General features: G+C 46.9%; 1 protein-coding gene across 3 annotated transcripts in view; it reads left to right on the plus strand.

Moving 5' to 3' along the window:
* Window positions 1–20,794, plus strand: part of LOC135377385 (titin-like) — a 92,298-nt gene that overhangs the window by 1,539 nt on the left and 69,965 nt on the right. Inside the window, exons 3-10 of one of the 3 annotated variants that reach the window (XM_064609751.1) lie at window positions 893–1,024; window positions 2,395–2,483; window positions 2,551–2,610; window positions 4,627–4,788; window positions 4,900–5,049; window positions 7,453–13,130; window positions 13,201–13,294; window positions 15,936–15,986. In XM_064609751.1, the coding sequence (XP_064465821.1) occupies window positions 2,562–2,610; window positions 4,627–4,788; window positions 4,900–5,049; window positions 7,453–13,130; window positions 13,201–13,294; window positions 15,936–15,986 (6,184 nt within the window). In that variant the 5' untranslated portion in view covers window positions 893–1,024; window positions 2,395–2,483; window positions 2,551–2,561. The remainder of the gene's footprint in view (window positions 1–892; window positions 1,025–2,394; window positions 2,484–2,550; window positions 2,611–4,626; window positions 4,789–4,899; window positions 5,050–7,452; window positions 13,131–13,200; window positions 13,295–15,935; window positions 15,987–20,794) is intronic. The other 2 variants (XM_064609752.1, XM_064609753.1) reach the window with 2 other exon arrangements.

A 20,794-nucleotide genomic window follows, 5' to 3' on the forward strand; every position in this document is an offset into this window, starting at 1 on the left:
GTTGCGCCTCATATGCAGCGCGTTGTTTAGCTTTTGGATCGCAATTGATTTTCTGCGCTGTATACTCATGAAGACGTAACACCTCAATGCGTAACACAATTCGTGTACAGTTACGCAAATTCGCCGACTTATGCTAAACGGATGCGAGGCAAATATTTTGCGTCTTCTTTTTATTTACACGAGTATATTCCTGTAGGCAGCAGCCACTTAGTCCCATTTACATCGCAATACCAGCAGTTCTTACGCTACTTAGTTGAAGAAGCTCGCAAGATGTCGAAATCGCGGCCCGAACATTGCGACACTGCACTTATGGCATCTGATTTGAGCCTTTTTGTGGCAATTAACATATACGTATCGAAATTGTCACAAAAGGGCCTCCCATTTTCAAATCAGAAATGAGAATGACGGTTGCTTCTGAGCCTGTCATGCGCTGTACACATAATGCTGCTTTTAGAGTCTATGTGGGAAAACGATTGACAGCTAGTGTAAGATATTGTTAGATGATGAGCTCGCAGTTGAGCTGAAAGGAACGAGAGGCATTCTCATCAACGCGTGCTGTTTCGCTTAATGTTCGGTATCGAACTCGTCAGCTATTTAAATGAAACCCATGGGTGTTCCGGTGAAAGGTCGCTACGTGAAAACGTGTACTGGGGAAACATGCCAAAAAAATGAGTAAGTTAAGACAACAAAAGGTTTTCGTCGGTGCGGGTAATACGGGTGCACCCTCAGCAACACTGAATTTCTGCCCACGGATCGCAAAAGTGCGCGGGTATCTACGGGTAACCGCGCTCACCTCTATAACGGATGTATTTGTCACCAACCGGGCAAACGAAAGCGAAACTCGATTTTTTTTTCTCCAACATTTTCCAATAGTATACTTTCGATATTTTAGACTGGATTGCAAAGTCACCGGAGCACCGAAGCCGAAAATTACGTGGTACAAACAAGGCGAAGTGGTCAAGTACTCCCAAGAGACCAGCTTATACTATGACACAGAAGGCAACTGCTCAGTCACCATTCACAGGTAAGCGACAACGATAGACAACCCAGTCATTAAAGGACGTCAGAACGCTGCCAGCCTTTGATGTCGCCCCGTAACGCGTTTGCGCACGGCGACGCCCAAGAGCGACGATTGGCTCGTACATATGATAAAAAATTTAAGCTCCGGAATTAGTCTTGCCAAAAAATTAGTTCGTAAAATGTTCGTGATATGTTTGCAGAAAGGTTATTGATTGCTAGAAGGGAACACCGAGACAAGGAAGAGACGTACACAGGACAACAGCGTCTCTTCGTACGTCTTTATCTCGGAGTTCCTTTCCATGGGCCATAGGATGTAAACGGACCCATACGTGTGTACCTGAAACGAATGCGCGTCCTTCGGAGTTTGCGGAGAAGTTTCTGAAATCTGAATAATGAGTTAGGACATGTTTGTGACGTTCGCGGTGGGCTGTCGGTTTCTGACCGACGCGGCGCCCGCACGCGCGCAACACAGCGAACTGTTGCGCGTGGACGATACAGCTATCGCTGTGTTCTTCGCACATTGTCAGCTTGGTTGAACAATAAAGCGAGGGTGAAGATAATTTTTAGGCTCGGAAGGCTCAGATTCTCTTCGCCCTCGCTTCGCCCGACCCCCCAATCTGTGAAACCCAAACTGACCTAACCTCACTAAAGTGAGGTGAGCCCCTTCTGGAAGCTACTGCAAGAAACCGAAACCGTGGCGAAGGGGTGAGAGGAGTATCTAGGTGGCGCTGGACGCAGCCGAAACACGCGAAACAGAAACCGAAAGTTATATGGCGTCGTCACCTTTCTGGTAGCGTGAATATGTAATGCAGTTATAAACACTAGCATTTGCAGCGCTCCACTGATAAAAGATCTGCCCCTATGGACCTGAACGCTCTGTAGTACACTGTGTCCCTTGAGTTACAGTGTATACAGTCCTCCTATAGTGGGATTGAATTCCGTTAACAGAAGCATATCGTGAACGAGGTGCAGCAATCGTGCTCTATATTCAGCGCGCTTGTAAACGCTTGCTCAATGCCACTTTTTGTATTTTGTTTTCGATTCCGAGATTTCAGTGGACGATGTTCTGAATGTAAACGAGAAACGTTTTCCTCACCTCCTTTGAGCGTGAGGGACTCTTGACGCGTTGATAGCAGCCAGGCGTTTCCAGAAACGCAATAAATAATGTGGTGAGCACGAAAAGGAGAGCCGTATGCTGCGCTTACTGACCAGATCTTGGCTGATTCCGACTTGGCTTGATCGAAATGCTGAGTTCAATGGGTTGTCTGTTTGTCTGTCTTCATCCAAATTACTACGCTTTAAGTCATTTCTAATGAATAGCCTGTCCTTCAGGATTGTTTCGATGACTTCGCTAATTATTATAATTTTCTTCAGAACTGTTCCTGAAGATTTTGGGGAGTTTGTCTGTGAAGCACGAAACAAGCACGGCGTTGAGAAAACAGAAGCTGAACTCGTCCAACTTGGTGAGGGTCCCGTCTTGTTTGCATCCAAAGAAACCCTCGGACAAGTAGAATCTTACTTTCCTTACAGATTTGAAGTCCATGTTACCTATGCGCAAGACGCCGAAGAAGACGAACGAAGTTGAACTTGGTGAGTTTTTTTTTTTTTTTTTTAAGCAAGCACAACGTCGAGAATCACTGGCATTTAACGAAGGCGGTAATATCTTGTGCATGAATGGGAGTAGACTGCCAACCCGTGCCTAAGGGTCCGCATTTTAGGCCGAGAAACACCCGCCGAACATCTATCTTCCGCAATATGGAGATGTTTGGAAAGATTCTCAAGTTTAATAACGTGGATCTCTTCATATTTGTAACGTGCCGATGAATTTTTCGAGGCCACGTTATTCCGCAATATTGTTCGCGCTATCGTTGCGTCAGAAAGTTCCACACAAGTCAACGAAGCTTTCCCACCACCAGTCTTTTCTTCTCGTATGCAACGTTTCTGTTGCAACGGTCCCTCAACTTGAATATAACGCTTAACTCTCCTTCACCAAAGGGAGTTATTGTCACTGAAACGTTCATCACGTCATCAACTAACGTTTGTAAACAGGAATTGAGTGTTAACTTCAAGTTTTAGCAACCCTTGATCTCGGTTTAAAGTTAACCACCGTTGGTGAAACCGAGCCATATGCGATTTGTTCGTCGGGGAAGACATGCCGTCAAAGATTAAGAACGATGGAACCCGACACACCGAAAAAACGAACAAACACTACACGATCTCTTGTGTTCCATCGTTCTTAAATGGGGGGGGGGGGGGGACTCGCTACATTGCGTTGTAGCGTTACGTTCCTCCAATGAACGAGCGCCGTTCACAGCGCACCTTCTTAGGGAGACAGGGAAAACGGCTGCAGCCACCGCGAGATCCCCGCGCTCCCGTGAGCTGCCCGCATACGCTATATCCTCTCCTCCTATTGGCCACTTGGCTTGCGGCGCTTGCGTCGAAAACGTTCAAGTTGGCTCAACCCCTTCTGTTCCGCTTACGTATTCCGTTTGCAGAGAGCGGAGCTCTGTTGCCATGGCGACGATTCGCCGTAAGCGCAAGCGCAACCGTGAACGCAGCAGCGTGCACCAGCCTTGAGAAAGAGTGAGACTGCTGGGGAGAGTCGAAAATTCACACGCAGATTTGGCATTTTTACCCCGTTCCTACTGCGCCACAGGAGGTTGCTGCGGTTACCATTGTTGCAGATTGCAAATCTTAGTCCTCCACTCTACAACTTTCTAATTTAAACCTCCACCAAAAGCAGTTTTATTAGTGAACAAAATTTATTTTAAAAGCTCATTACGACTGGCTGTTCAAACAACATTATGTCGAAGTAAGCCATATCGCAAATAGGTAGGCAGAGGTGGTGCAATTTCTGTAGGAAAAACGTAACGTCTGAAATTTTTTCATGGAAAGTACCGTAATTTCACGCGTATAAGCCGCACCGCAGATAAGCCGCAGGACGCGTTTTTAGGAACGTTTTGAAAATTTTCTGGCAGATAAGCCGCACTCGCAGATAACCGCGGGCAATACGAGACGACTGATTTGAACGACAAAGGAGACCATAGAGAAGGCCATAAACCCTGTGGTCCATAGTGTACAACAAAGGAGGTCATCTCTAGAGTTCTACCAAGATCGGATTGTGCCCTTGTTGGGCGTTTTTCATGGATTGATGGGTCAGTGGTCTTCCACAAAACGTGATTCACGGTAAAGCTGCTTGGGGGAATGCACCAGGAAGATTAATCTACTGGAATGTGGACCCGTCCCTGTTACGCACTGTTCGTGCATCGGCAGGGCAGTGCTGTTCCAGAGACACTGTAGGCCCGGCCCTTTCGTTAAAACTGGCGTATGGGAAAGATGCCAGGAAAAAATAGTCATCAGATAAACCGCACCGGTGGATAAGCCGCAGAGCACCAGTGAGAAAAAAAATCGCGCATAAGCCGCGGCTAATACGCGTGAAATGGCTGCAACCTGTGACTGCAACGCAAGCCTCAAAGTGCAGTACCTAAGAACAGTCGAGAGATGCGTGGTTCGATTCCCGCCGGCTTTATTCGACCGACTACCATTTTTTCGATAGAAAATTTTGAGCCGTGCCACCCGTTTACTGAAGGTCGCTTTGTCATGCAGAGTTTGCGCCTATGAAGCCTCGCTTCGAGTTACCACTACGCGGCCACGTGCAGCAGCCCCTGGGTACACCGGTTACCTTGGAATGCATAGCCAGAGGCCGGCCACAGCCAAGGGTTCTGTGGTACCACAACGATGTCCTCATTGTGCCTAATCCAGAAGACGGTAAGGTTACGTTATTAGTATCGAGTATTGATATTCAGTTACTTGCGTTACCATGACGCGTCACACTTACAGTGCGACCTTAAACCTTAGACTTAACCATTTCTGTTTCAGAAAAAGGGAAAATGTACACCATTACGATCCTCAATGATAGATCTATGTTGCATATCATCGAACTGAACCAACAGACTGAAGGTGTATACAGGTCGACAGCCGTTAACGAAGCTGGAGAGAAGAGCACAGAATGTACTGTTACGATAGGAGGTAAGGTCATCCATCCATCCTCAGAATTAGCTGTTGTTGTATCAGCTTTTCGACAACTTTTGCAATGTGCAAAATCTGAGAAGCACTGTAGTCGATTGAAGCTGAGCATATGGCCATCGCTGGTATCTATCTGGTGTTGAATGCTCCAGGTGGGGCATTATTGCCCCGCCTTGAGATCTAGCTGGAGATCTAGCTGGAGATCTGCTTACTGTTTCAAAAGTCCCTAGACCTACTGATAACATAAAGTAGCTTTCGGATAAGTAGGCCTCCGGGTAGTCCATGTACAGCTTCTTGGTGTAACCAGCCTCACGAGTTTCTAGCTCCGATTCAAAATTGAACGTGAAGAATCTCGCGAGCCTTGCGGTGGTGACTCTTGAGCGCAGTCACCTACCAATTTTGAACTGGTCGATCGCGCAGCTGGTGTGGCATTTGTAATATGCTCCAAGGCTACAGACATCATGTATGCTTGGACAACATCCTATATGTATGCGCCGCACGAAATGCCACGTCAGCAGGTATTATAAGTTTGGTACACCGCTTATCATAAATTTTACTGTGGTACTCTTTCTAACATTTCGATTTTATTTCACCTCCGGCATGAAACTTCACAACTGATGAGAAATTATGAGGCAGTTAAAACCAGGCATTTTGCAGAATCTGCTAAAGTCCTCGTACTTCTCACCCAGCAAGCTCGTGACGTGTTTATATTTAAAAGTCTGGCTACACCACTATAGTGTTATTATGAATAAATAATATTGAAAATTTTATGCTTAATATTGAAAGCTTTTTTTCAAAACATAGCCGTTGTTTATCCTGCAAATGGCGGCATACACGACACAAGTAGAATAGAGTTCACATACACGACAAATTGTCACTAGGGGATAGTTTTTGCTATGGCGCTGAACACCGTTTGCCGTGGCCTGCATGATACCAACGCACTTCTTCGTTCATAGTTTAGTAGTTATTGTTGGTGGGTATGTTTATACACATATATAGAGTGCTTTTTATTATTTACATTGTATATCCTTTAAAAAAGCTACGGGAGTACTTTTTAAATGCCATTTACGCTATGTCATTTTAAATGCTACGAGATGCCATTTTCTCAGTCGGATTACGCGGCCAGACTCACATCCTGTGGGAAAGCGCATGTAACTACTGGACGACTAATTACCTAAAATTCATTAATCAACTTTCTAATGAGATGTTTTCGGGAAAATGCGATACAGCAGAATTGGAGGCAATCATTATTTCAATCCACCCTCTTCCTCAAGACTCATGAAACGAGCACGTACTTTGAGATATAGATCGCCAAATTTTGATATGCAAATGAGCCGAAAGCAGAACTACGCACTTCTCGAGCGCAGAAACGACACGGCCTTGGGCTTATCTGTGCCGCAAAGCGCTCTATCTAGCCATCAGATAAGCGTTTATTTTGTGCGCCGTACACTCTTAAAAATGAACTTCACCACATAGCACGCTCCTAGCCAACCATCATCCCGAATGACAACGTTCTCTCCCTTGATTTGATGAAAACGGGAGGAGGAGCCTATTTTGTGCCGTGCATAATGGGCACAAAATAGGCTCTTCCTCCCGTTTTCAGCAAATCAGGGGCGAGAACGTTGTCATTCGGGATGATGGTTGGCTAGGAGCGTGCTATGTGGTGAAGTTCATTTCTAAGAGTGTAGTTGTAGCTGTACGCCGTCCGCATATAGGGAGGCTCGGCGCGCCGGCTGCAGCACGCGAACGGCATAGCACATCGAGCGACTAAGCGGCCCAACGCGCATTGCTGCACGAAGACAACATCCCAAGCAGCACAATGCACTAAAAGTCGGGTGCAATAGGGGTGGACGGTATGTGTCTTACCAATTTTCTTTATTTTAATGAGTATGTTCAAGGGCTTCCACCTACCCATCCCCCCTATTGCACCCGACTTTCAGTACATTGTGCTGCTTGGGATGACCCAACAGTGAGGGAACGCAAAGCGGCTGCGATGAGACGAAGCCAAGAAGATTCGAAAGTTAGGGAACGTGAAGCCGAGGCCAGAGACGAAGGTGGGAAAGTGAATAGGTACGCGAGCACAAAGCCGTGGCCATGAGGTGTAAACTGTCCGCAGACGTGTGTACTTGAAACCAATGCGCGCCCGTCTCGAAGTTTGCACTAGCCAACGCGGAGTTTGCGGAGAAGGTTCTGAATAACGAGTTTGGACATGTTTGTGACGTTTGCGATAGGCTGTGGTTTGGGTGGTTTCGGACCGACGTGGCGCCCGCATGCACGCAACACAGTGAACTTGCGCGTGTACGATATGGCTATCGCTGTCACTTCATCGCGCATGGATGCGAAAATGCGTGATTTTTTTTTTGCACAGTAATGTAAACACACTGAATGCAGCTATCCTCCCCTCAGAACGGCTACCTCAGTACCAGCCACCAGAGCCAGAGAAAGAACGCGTCACTACAAAGGAATCAACGGTCTTCTTGCGAACCCCTCGTGAAACGCAGGAACTTAGTGTGGAACATAAGGACACCAAGAAAGAAACCATCCAACAGGAGGTAACGGAATTCACCGAACTCATAACAAGACGCGTTAAACGTGTACCGGAACCAGTACAAAAGGAGAAATCTCCCGAAGTACCGGAATTCGTGACGAAAATGCTTAAGCCAATACCGAGAGAGGCCAAGGTAGTTGAAGCTCCAGTTCAAGAACGTGAAACAGAATACATCGAAATCAAAGAAGCAGAAAAAGTGTCCGTAGAAGACATCAGTATCGTCCGAGTGCGTGAACCAGTACCGAAAGAAAAGTCCCCCGATGTACCAGAATTTGTGACCAAAGTTCTTAAACCAACACCTAGACGTCCCAAAGTAGTTGAAGCACAACTTGAAGTACGGGAGACGGAAGAAATAATTGAAGTCGAGGAACCTGAAGGTGTTTCTGTGGAAGACACTAGCTTTATTCAAATACGTCGGAGAGAGAAGTCTCCTGAGGAAGTACCAGAGTTTGTTACAAAGGTTCTCAAGCCAACGCCTAGGCAACCAAAGGTTGTTGAGACGCCATTCGAAGTGCGTGAAACAGAAGAGATCGTCAAAGAGCCAGAGAAGGTGTCCGTGGAGGATACAAGTTCTATTCAAGTACGTCGAAAGGAGAAGTCTCCCGAAAAGGTGCCAGAATTTGTTACCAAGGCGCTCAAGCCAACACCTAGGCAGCCCAAGGTAGTCGAGAAACCTCTTGAAGTACGTAAACCAGAAGAGGTCGTTGGAGTCAAAGAACCAGAAAAGGTGTCTGTGGAGGACACTACTTTTATCCAAGTACGTCGAAAGGAGAAGTCTCCCGAAAAGGTGCCAGAATTTGTTACAAAGGCGCTCAAGCCAACACCTAGGCAGCCCACGGTAGTCGAGAAGTCGCTTGAAGTACGTGAACCAGAAGAGGTCGTTAGAGCCAAAGAGCCAGAAAAGGTTTCTGTGGAAGACACTAGTTTTATCCAAGTACGTCGAAAGGAGAAGTCTCCCGAAAAGGTGCCAGAATTTGTTACAAAGGCGCTCAAGCCAACTCCTAGGCAGCCCATGGTAGTCGAGAAGCCGCTTGAAGTACGTGAACAAGAAGAGGTCGTTAGAGCCAAAGAGCCAGAAAAGGTTTCTGTGGAGGACACTAGTTTTATCCAAGTACGTCGAAAGGAGAAGTCTCCCGAAAAGGTGCCAGAATTTGTTACCAAGGCGCTCAAGCCAACACCTAGGCAGCCCAAGGTAGTCGAGAAACCTCTTGAAGTACGTAAACCAGAAGAGGTCGTTGGAGTCAAAGAGCCAGAAAAGGTGTCTGTGGAGGACACTAGTTTTATCCAAGTACGTCGAAAGGAGAAGTCTCCCGAAAAGGTGCCAGAATTTGTTACAAAGGCGCTGAAACCAACACCTAGACAGCCGAAGGTAGCTGAGGTACCAATAGGAGTACGTGAAATAATACAGCAAGAAAAAGTTACCATAGAGGATATCAGTGTTGTGGAAGTGAAAAGGGGGTCTTTAACTGTTGCGACAGAAAAGGTGTCTGAACTGGAGAAGGCACCAGAAAAAGAAAAAGTGCCCGAATTCATCAAAAAGGTGCTCAAGCCGACTCCTGGGGTCACAAAACGCGCAGAAACAAGCGAGGAAGTTCGCCCGATAGAAGTTGCTGAAGCAATACCAAAGGTACATGAAGAATCTGTTTCAATGTTGCTCACACGAAGGGCAAAACCCAAAGCACACGAAGAAGTAAAGAAAGTGGAGGAGGAGGCCGCGAAAGCCCCTGAAGTCATGGAAACGTTTTCCGCAGTCGAGACCCTCACACGCAGAGTGAAGAAGCTAGAGGAGAAGGTGCCGGAGAAAGTAACAGTGGAGGAGATAACGCTTATCAAGAAGAAAGAGAAGCCCAGAGAAGTAACTGTTGTATCAGAAGAAACGCCTCAAATTGCCGAGGTTGCTACCCGTCAGGTAACAGAGGTGGTAACGGAAGCACTCAAACGCGAACAACAGATTACAGAGGTCAGTTACGAGACAATTCAAATGCAAGAAGAAAAACAAACTATTGAGCTGAAGCCAGCTCCAAAGGTAAGGAAGCCTAAAAGGAAGCCCGAGGAAGAGAAGCCACAGCTTTCCGAAGTGAAAGACATACCCGTTTGCGTAGAAGCTGTTGCACGACCGGAAGAAAAGCCAGAGCCAGCGCCCACAAAGAAAGTAAGTGTAGAACAGGTCACCATCATCAAAAAAGAGAAACCTCGTGACATTACTGTCGAGGCTGCTGAGATTCCTCGAATTGAAGAGGTTACCTCTCGCCAGATCACAGAAGTCACGGCAGAAGCTCGTGAGCTTCCTCATGAAGTGACAGAGGTGCGCTATGAAACTGAAGAAGTAGTGCAAGAGGTAGAAACCACTCAGCTTAAGCCTAAGAAGGTGAAGAAGCCAAAGAAAGAAGAGCCTCGTGAAGAAAAGCCCGAGGTTGCAGAGGAGGTGGAGAAGCCTATTGAAGTGGAGACCCTTGCACGACCAGAAGAAAAACCAGAACCCATACCAAAAGAAGTCACAGTAGAAGAGGTAGTAGTCTTCAAGAAAGAGGAACCAAGAGAGATAACTGTCCAGGCAGAAGAAATTCCACAAATCGAAGAAGTGACCACTCGCGAAGTCACCGAGGTAATCACGGAAACTAAAGAGCGACCAGAGGAGGTTGTCGAAGTCCGCTATGAAACTGAAGAAGTAGTCCAAGAGGTAGAAACCATCCAGCTTAAGCCAAAGAAGCCCAAGAAGCCAAAGAAAGAAAAGCCTCATGAAGAAAAGCCTGAGGTTGCAGAGGAAGTGGAGAAGCCCATCGAAGTGAAGACCCTTGCCCGACCAGAAGAGAAACCACAAGCCACACCAGCAGAAGAGGTCACCGTAGAAGAGGTAGTAGTCTTCAAGAAGGAGGAACCTAGAGAGATAACTGTCCAGGCAGAAGAGATCCCTCAAATCGAAGAAGTGACCACTCGCCAAGTCACCGAGGTCATCACCGAAACTAAAGAGCGCCCAGAGGAGGTTGTCGAAGTCAGCTTTGAAACTGAAGAAGTAGTGCAAGAGGTAGAAACCATCCAGCTTAAGCCCAAGAAGCCGAAGAAGCCAAAGAAAGAAAAGCCTCGTGAAGAAAAGCCTGAGGTTGCAGCGGAAGTGGAGAAGCCCATCGAAGTAGAGACCCTTGCCAGACCAGAAGAGAAGCCACAACCCACACCAGAAGAAGAGGTCACCGTAGAAGAGGTAGTAGTGTTCAAGAAAGAGGAACCTCGAGAGATAACTGTCCAGGCAGAAGAAATTCCTCAAATCGAAGAAGTGACCACTCGCGAAGTCACCGAGGTCATTACGGAGACTAAAGAGCGCCCAGAGGAGGTTGTTGAAGTCCGCTATGAAACTGAAGAAGTAGTGCAAGAGGTAGAAACCATCCAGCTTAAGCCCAAGAAGCCGAAGAAGCCAAAGAAAGAAAAGCCTCGTGAAGAAAAGCCTGAGGTTGCAGAGGAAGTGGAGAAGCCCATCGAAGTGGAGACCCTTGCCCGGCCAGAAGAGAAACCACAACCCACACCAGAGGAAAAGGTCACCGTAGAAGAGGTAGTAGTCTTCAAGAAAGAGGAACCTCGAGAGATAACTGTCCAGGCAGAAGAAATTCCTCAAATCGAAGAAGTGACCACTCGCCAAGTCACCGAGGTCACCACCGAAACTAAAGAGCGCCCAGAGGAGGTTGTCGAAGTCCGTTTTGAAACTGAAGAAGTAGTGCAAGAGGTAGAAACCATCCAGCTTAAGCCCAAGAAGCCGAAGAAGCCAAAGAAAGAAAAGCCTCGTGAAGAAAAGCCTGAGGTTGCAGAGGAAGTGGAGAAGCCCATCGAAGTAGAGACCCTTGCCAGACCAGAAGAGAAGCCACAACCCACACCAGAAGAAGAGGTCACCGTAGAAGAGGTAGTAGTGTTCAAGAAAGAGGAACCTCGAGAGATAACTGTCCAGGCAGAAGAAATTCCTCAAATCGAAGAAGTGACCACCCGCGAAGTCACCGAGGTCATTACGGAGACTAAAGAGCGCCCAGAGGAGGTTGTCGAAGTCCGCTATGAAACTGAAGAAGTAGTGCAAGAGGTAGAAACCATCCAGCTTAAGCCCAAGAAGCCGAAGAAGCCAAAGAAAGAAAAGCCTCGTGAAGAAAAGCCTGAGGTTGCAGAGGAAGTGGAGAAGCCCATCGAAGTAGAGACCCTTGCCAGACCAGAAGAGAAGCCACAACCCACACCAGAAGAAGAGGTCACCGTAGAAGAGGTAGTAGTGTTCAAGAAAGAGGAACCTCGAGAGATAACTGTCCAGGCAGAAGAAATTCCTCAAATCGAAGAAGTGACCACCCGCGAGGTCACCGAGGTCATTACGGAGACTAAAGAGCGCCCAGAGGAGGTTGTCGAAGTCCGCTATGAAACTGAAGAAGTAGTGCAAGAGGTAGAAACCATCCAGCTTAAGCCAAAGAAGCCGAAGAAGCCAAAGAAAGAAAAGCTTCGTGAAGAAAAGCCTGAGGTTGCAGAGGAAGTGGAGAAGCCCATCGAAGTAGAGACCCTTGCCAGACCAGAAGAGAAGCCACAACCCACACCAGAAGAAGAGGTCACCGTAGAAGAGGTAGTAGTGTTCAAGAAAGAGGAACCTCGAGAGATAACTGTCCAGGCAGAAGAAATTCCTCAAATCGAAGAAGTGACCACCCGCGAAGTCACCGAGGTCATTACGGAGACTAAAGAGCGCCCAGAGGAGGTTGTCGAAGTCCGCTATGAAACTGAAGAAGTAGTGCAAGAGGTAGAGACCATCCAGCTTAAGCCCAAGAAGCCGAAGAAGCCAAAGAAAGAAAAGCCTCGTGAAGAAAAGCCTGAGGTTGCAGAGGAAGTGGAGAAGCCCATCGAAGTGGAGACCCTTGCCCGGCCAGAAGAGAAACCACAACCCACACCAGAAGAAGAGGTCACCGTAGAAGAGGTAGTAGTCTTCAAGAAAGAGGAACCTCGAGAGATAACTGTCCAGGCAGAAGAAACTCCTCAAATCGAAGAAGTGACCACTCGCAAAGTCACCGAGGTGATTGTGGAAACTAAAGAGCGCCCGGAGGAGGTTGCCGAAGTCCGCTATGAAACTGAAGAAGTAGTGCAAGAGGTAGAAACCATCGAGCTTAAGCCCAAGAAGCCGAAGAAGCCCAAGAAAGAAAAGCCTCGTGAAGAAAAGCCCGAGGTTACGATGGTCGAAGAAAAGCTCACTGAAGTGGAGTCCATCGGTCGACGAGAAGAGCCAACGCCAGAAGAAAAGGTTACCGTGGAGGAACTGGTAGTCCTCAAAAAGAAAGAACCAAGGGAGCTCACTGTCCAGGCCAAAGAAATTCCTCAAGTCGAAAAAGTCACTACTCAAGAAATGACAGAAGTCACCTTAGAGGCCATAGAACACCCACAGGAGGTTACGGAAGTGCGCTATGAGACTCATGAAGTGTTCGAGGAAGCAGAAACAATTCAGTTGAAACCGAAAAAGCCGAAAAAGGTGGTAAAACTGCAAGAGGAAGTCGAAGCTACACTGATGACGCGCGTCTTACAGCCCTCTGTCGAGGTAAAGATTTTCTTTAGAACGGTTTGCATGAGGCTTGTGTGCTTAAAACATGTGATCTCTTGTACTGAAGGTGTTAGAAGTGACACCTGACGACAGATTGGGCACACTAGAAGCTGCCTATATGCCCGCTGAACAAGTAGCGCAGGAAGTGGAAACAGTGCTTGGTAAGTCATTTCACCTTGGTATGCTTGTTGGTTTCTGTCAGCGCGCCCTGACTTATGCCTATTTACGTGCAATTGCCATTTCTGTAGATGCACCCTTCCTCTGCACAGTGGTGTTCTAAAAACCCTTGTCGTTTATTCTATATACCCATGTTACTTTGTCAATCGAAGCACAATGCAACACCTTTATTTTTCATAACCGAAGCTCAAACGTGTTGAATGTCTTAGTAAATGTGGTTAAATGGTTTTAACTGGTTTATTGAAGTATTTTCGATTTAGTCCTGATGGGGCCAAGTAGGCCCCAGTTACCGTACCAGCAGAATGTGCAGGGGTAAACCTGCGAAGTATACCAGATTTTTTTAAGTCTGACTTCATTTTTACTCACGGGAGTGTAAACAGATGTACTGCTTTCTACAAGATGGTTTTGTACCTTTCCAACACACTACTCCATAACTGTACATGGTGCTACATTACGTCATGCGGTATTCTGTTGGTATCATGACGCTCCCACAGCGTTTCTGATATTGTACTGTTGCCATAAGTTGTCCGTGCTTTAGTGGAATCTCGGTTGGGAACCTTCACACAGGTAAGCCATTGTGCTGGGCTGATGAAATGCGCTTGTGCTGATATCTGCTGCTTCTGCTGTGGCTTACTCATATGGCGAGTCATAAAATTTAACCTCACTGCGCTCTAACAAAGACATGTAGCTTCATAGCAGTCGCTTAAAAGACAACTGAGCTGACCATCGTGCTACATGCTGAGGGAATGCACGTTGCTTACTGCATCTTTGCTTGCATATATCTACATATTTGCCACATTGTAATTTAAATGCTTCGTATGCATAACTTGATTGCCCACTACAAGCTGGTTGTTTTCTCGCTGGGTGCCATTAAACTTGGTCTCCTAACATTAGTGAATTTGCTAGAGCTAGAAGTATCGCAGCTACCTGTCCCGCTCGTACGTATGTCCGCACCGTGTAAGAATAAACGATTTTTTTTACAGTACGTTTGTTCCGATTGAAAGCCCTGTGACGTCATCCTCGGTAGCTCAGTCCGTAACGTGTTGACGCGCGTCAAAATCGCGGTTTCGATCCCGGCTGAGGAAGGTAGCAATGCGGGGAAGGTAAACATTGTTTTTTTTTCAGCGCCGTGTGTCGGATATTTCCCGCGCACGTTACGTCAGGTGGTCGAAATTATACGTGGCCGTACCTTGCGGAACGCGCAGCTGTGAAAGTTTGCCGAAGTCATGGTATATGTGTCCCTTAACAGGGTCCCGTTCACAAGATCTGTTTCGCGACATAGGTTCGCGACATTCTTGAGGACCAAAATCGCAAAGGCGTTCTTTGTCGACAGGCTTAATCGAAAACTGCTCTTATACTCATTCCTTTCGTGCTCGTTGCCGTAGTTTATCCCACAGACGGTATCGTTAAATCCAGAAAAGAGAGGGCAGTTGCTGGTATTAATAAATACCCCGCGGAGTTTGAGATTCGCCCGACCACTCTTTTCTTGCTAGACTTACATCTTCCTACGTTATGTATCTGTGTGGTACAACCGATGCGCGCCAGCCCGTATAGCACAATTTCGCAGGGCAGAAGCTGACCACAATTCCTCAGCGTAGCTTGAATTTCCTACAAACAGTAGCTCTTATTCCTGGTGCAGTAGAACTTGCATCTCTCACAATAATGCACTAACTTTGGCTTTGCTCGCCTGCCAACAGAGGGCTTCTGGATGGACGAATCAATTCGCGGAGCGGCGGTTCCAGCCTTACTCCTGGTGGCTGATGGGCAAAAAGGTCAGAATATGGCTGCTAGTGCATGTGTAGTCTTTTTGATGCATACCAGGTTTGGTGAATGGAGAAGTATAGCTTCGAAAGTGTCACCGCAAAAAAAAAAAAAAAAAAAAAAAGCTGTTGCTTAAAGGAGCAGTGAAATGACATTAAAGAGTAGCTCGAAACCTAGCTGAATTCAACAAGCAGACTATCAGGAGCGGCTACCCAAAATAATTTCGCTCATCACTGCACAGTTCAATTTGCAAAAACGGCCTGAAAAATCGGCAGGCAGCCTTCCCAGTGAAAATTCGTCCGCTACTGCCACTGCGCACGGCCATGCCTGCTACGTCACGGATTGACGTGGACCTCACTCGTTCTCATACGGGATCCTGGAAGGAGGGGAAGCGGTTCTGGAGGGTGTGTGTAGATTATCTCGCGCGTTCGATCGTTGCTTTTCCGCCAGAACTCATATTATCTGACGTGTTACCAGCCAAAAGTACTTATAGAGGGGTCTTGCGCTGCTCCTTTAAGCCTATCAAGCTACTGCCTGAATATTTTTTTTACGAACGGAAGCACGAGTGAACCTCTCATAGAAGGCATGGCATGTATCATGCACACCATCACAATGCGGAATGAACGGGCTAGTTACTGGCATCTTGATTTGCCTGCCGCTTTGTTAGCAGTTGCATATATGAGCAGCCGCGTTTTCAGATTGCTAAAACTCAGCACGGCAAGTTTGTTTGAATTGCTTTAAAAAGACAGTCCCTCCTATCCGGAAACGAAGGTAAGGTCGTTGTAAGTAATTCTAGTCCGTGTGTATTTCTCGCATCTCTCAGAAAGGTGTGAAAACATAAAGTGTGATGTCCGATTTCACCAGATGAAACCGAAGAGCACGAAGAACAACCAGAGCAACCACTTCCAGGTTTGCGTGAGTTCTCGTTTAAACGCTGCAGACTGCTCAACTGCTTCTCATTTCTCTCCAGCAGCGCAACGGGAATAACGGCTTTTCTTGCAGCTTTTAACAGTTGTTCTTTTGTTTCATAACGCCGTATTTTCGTAACCTTTGTCTGTAAACAGAATTGTGCCTGCTTCTGCCTTATTGTCACAGGCTGATGTCGTTTGTGGCTGTTGGCGCTTCAGGAGCAGAATGTTGCTGGTCTTGAATTGCCAAGAATTATCGCGAAGCTCTCATGCTTCACTCACTATGGGTATGTTGCACATAACATTAGCGCAGAATGTAACAAACCCGCATTGCTTACTTCGCCTATACGCGTGCTTGGCTGCGCGCTGCAGAAATCGATCCGACGTGTGGTAGCTTCCGCTGCGCTGTGAAGAAGCCTTCAAGGGCGAGCTACAGTTATGTTCAATGCCTCAGCTTAACGACATGACTGCGACGGACCCTAACGAGCTCGGCTGCATCTTATCGTACAGCTTTGCTTTTGTATGTCGTTGTATTCAACATCTAACCGACAACTCACACTTCTGGCCTAATGCTTTTTTTTTTAAATGTGAGTTTGACAACTGTGTCACACTAGCATTTTTCACTTGCGTCCAATACACCACATCAAGAACATACATGCACTACAACAGCTTTGTTATAAATGCCACAATAGAAGCCTTGCGTTGCTAAGCTATCGCAGTTCCCAAGAATAACCTTCTCATTTTGAGCTTGGCGCACTTCTACATACGACGCATTCAGCGAACCTGTCACACGTTTACATTCCAGCAGGCCACTGCGACTAAAGCCGGTTTCACACTAACGTCCCGTCCGTGTTTTTCACGGAGCCAAAACGGAGCCATTGGAACCTACGGGGTTCTATTTTTTAGGCAAACGGACGACAAAAACGTTCGTGTGAAATGGGCCTCATAGACAAGTCCTTTAAACGTCTGATTCATAAGCCGCTTCTTGTTCCCTTTAGGCTTGCTCGACAAATGGAACTTTTTCACATCCCATTTGTGCAGCGGTTCTCAGAATGAAAAAGAATAACATGTTTGTGCTACGTTCAGACGCTTTTGTATGTCACCCTGGCTGATGCAACTTTTGCCGCCGCATTTTACTCCTGATATGGGGCAGGATTTCCTTCTCAAGGACGTCCGCTACTACCTTCAGCAATTAAGAAGATTCCCGCACTTCTGCTAACAAGAAAGCAGCACTACGCCAATGTCAATTTCTGAGTACGCAGCGCCCTAACAACTTCATCCACCGCTATGCACCTCACCTCGTGAGAACGCGCTCGTATTTGCTTTTTAGCGTAGTCTATTTGCCGTCACTTCAATTGCTTGTGACATTTAGCTGAATATATTTTTTCGGGAGGGTTTTCAGACGCTTGTGTAATACACGCTCCCTTTCAACCGCGCATCAAATTCCTGTGCTAACAGCAAACTGCGGGCTGTGGGGGATGTTACGGAGATGATGTAATAATTTCACTTCCTCACATGCATATGCCGCTTTGCGCAGCAAATAACTCGCTATTTGTGGTTTAGGTACGTGACGGGATCGGTACTTGTACGTAAGCTCAAGTGATGCCTGATGTTACATGACACAGCGGTCACTCCGCTGCACATCAAGCAGCAGGAGGACGCTATTCTGTTCAACGTCATCAGGTATCACTAATGTACAAGCCTTACATATTGTACAACTTGTTATATAACAAATATTATCCGCGACGTAATAATATGCTCATAAATTACGTGGGTACACGTATAAATAAATGCGTACACGCATAAATGAATTGCGTGTACGCATTCATTGCATTTTATCCACTATAACGATATTTTTCCTTGTTTTCAAAGCTGCTGCTTTAGCAGAACTGTCCGAAAAAATGTAAGACATATCGGACCACTCCTGTCCAGCTCATATTAACTTGATGTGCCTTATCGCCATGCTACGCATAGAGCTATGGGATTCCTGCTGCTCATTGCTACGACGAAATATGTGGACCATGTACGCCTGCAACTTAGCGCTTTATGCATCACCGCGGCATGGTGCTCTCCTGAATGCACTCCAAGGTTTCACCATCACTAGTAAAACATTGTTCTACTCCTTTCCAGGATCGTTCCGTTTTGCTACACACTAAGTTTATCACAGAAATGCGCACTACTGAAAGGCTTCCACGCACCAAAACCGTGCATCTTTCACATGAATGAGACTGAACGAAAACGCTTATGCTGCACTTGAACCACTACATTCATACCATGGCTGTTACACTAACATTAGCTTTCTCAATTCTAGAAACCTTTTTTATGCTATTCACAATGCACAACAATCCAATCGTCTTAAGACGTTAGAACATGCACGTTGTATGACAACCTTCATTTTTATCCATAATAATTTTCGTATCGTGCGCGCTGAACTGCTTCCTCATCTCTTCGATAAATTTGCACCTCCGTGGTGCTTGACTTTTGATGCTTATGCAGTTCGCCCTGACGCAGAGACTACATGCTTGCGCGCACCAGCACTGCTAAGCTTCTACATCCATCACTCAGTATAATCTTCTTGAATACCCAGCGGCACTTCATTAATTTCGTGACGAATGTTCATTTTCACAAGGTGTTACAGCAGAAGAGGCAACTGATGAAGATCATTATAGAACAAAGAAACCAAAACCGAGAAAGCGTGCGGATGAGTTATTCAACTTCGTGTGGGATGACGAAACCAAACTCACAGAAGGAGAAGTTCACCGCCAACGAAAAGTATCCAGGTCTAGAAAACCCAGTGGTAGCATTGTCGACGTCACATTAGACACTGTGGATCGCAAGCCTACTCCTCAAGAAGAAACGGATGGTATCGTTGAGGTCACTGAACTCACGGAAGAAAAGGTCGAATACGTTCCAACCAAACAAGGCGTCTTGCATAGACCAAAGAAAACAATCAGAAAGGTCAAAAGAACCCGTTCGCAAACGGGGCAAGTTGTCGAAGAAGTGAGCGAGAAGGTCGTTGACCTCAAGCCCAAAAAAGACAGGCGCGAGAGTCTCATGGTCGATATCGACGAGAAATTCAGCGATATTGTCGATCGCCAGATCACTTTAGATACTTTAGAGAAACACCTAGAAAATCTCCAAGTGGCGCCACGCGATACCGTTGAATTCATTGTTCAGCCCGAAGAACGCGATTCCGTTGAGGTCATTCAAGAAACGGTTCATTTGCTGCCAGACGACATACCCACTAAGAAAGTGAAAAAGGTAGAAAAACTAAAAAAGCCCGACGGCGAGGCTCTACTTCAGACAACCGAAGAGCTGGAGGATCTCAAACCAGAGGTCGTCGAAGCACTTGTAGCACCGGTTGACGACAGACAGCCCCGAAAAATTTCAAAAACAACAAAGCGCGTTAAGAAACCTTCTGGAAAATATATTTGGGCCACAGAAGAAGAGACGCTGTTACAGCCACTGCCCGAAGAAAAGGACATAGACTTCGTTATCGAAACTGTCCTTGAAGTCGTCGAAGAGACGTCAGATGCTGTCCCCCTAAGAAAAGTGAAGAAAGTGAAGCGCACTCGTACAAAGACCGGGCAGGAGGTAGTAGAGGAAGTCACGGACAAGGATGAAGAGTTGAAGCTTCGTCTTCCCCAAAAGCCAGAGGGCGAGGAAAAGAAACCGTTCCCCACGGTCCCCGAGGCTGAGCTCCTTCGAGAAAAGCCACTGGCCTTTGTCCTGGGCGAGAAACCCAAGGTGACAGAAGGCGAAGTGCGCCACCAGAGAACGGTTACAAAATCAAGAAAGCCCAGTGGAGACATTGTAGAGGTCACCTTAGACACTGTGGAACGAAAACCCACACCTGAAGAGCAAACGGAGGGCGTTGTCGAAGTTACCGAGGTCACGGAGGAGAAGGTCGAACATGCGCCGCGCAAAAAAGGCGTCTTGGACAGGCCAAAGAAAACCATAAAAAAGACTAAGAAAACCCGCTCGATATCGGGACAGATTGTCGAGGAGGTTAGCGAGAAAGTCCTTCACCTGAAACCGAAAAAAGATAGGCGCGAAAGCGTTGAGGTCAATGTTGATGTAGAGTTCCTTGATATAACTGACCGCGAGATCACTGTAAAGTCCTTGGAAAGGCAGATAGCTGAACTTGACATGGCACCACGCGACACTATTGAAGTCATAGTGGAGCCCAGTGACCGCGATTCCGTTGAGGTAACTGAAGAAATCGTTCAATTGACGCCGCACGACATAAAGACCAAGAAGGTCAAAAAAGCTAAAAAGGAGAAAAAGCCGGACGGCGAAACCGTGCTCCAGATTACAGAAGAGGTGGCAGAACTGAAGCCGGAGGATCTGCACGAAATCGAGGCTCCACTTGGTGAACGACAGCCACGCAAAGTCTCCAAGACTACCAAGAAGGTGACTAAACCTTCTGGAGAGTCTGTACAGGCCGTCGAAGAAGTGACTGACTTGCAACCAAAGCCTGAAGAAAAGGACGTCGTTGCAGTCAGCGAAACACTCCTGGAAGTTGTGGAAGAGAAACCAGACGAGGCCCCTCAAAGACGAGTCAAGAAAGTGAGGCGTTCTCGAAAGAAGTCTGGACAAGAGGTAGTGGAAGAAGTCACGGAGAAGGAGGAAGAGCTGAAGCCTCGTCTTCCCCAAAAGCCGGAAGAGGAGGAAAAGAAACCGTTCCCCACGGTCCCGGAGGCTGAGCCCCTTCCAGAAAAGCCACTGGCCTTTGTCCTCGGCGAGAAACCCAAAGTGACAGAAGGCGAAGTGCGCCACCAGAGAACGGTCACAAAATCGAGAAAGCCCACTGGA

The sequence above is a fragment of the Ornithodoros turicata genome, chromosome 1 (assembly GCF_037126465.1).
Source record: "Ornithodoros turicata isolate Travis chromosome 1, ASM3712646v1, whole genome shotgun sequence".
NCBI classification, from domain to species: Eukaryota; Metazoa; Arthropoda; class Arachnida; order Ixodida; family Argasidae; genus Ornithodoros; species Ornithodoros turicata.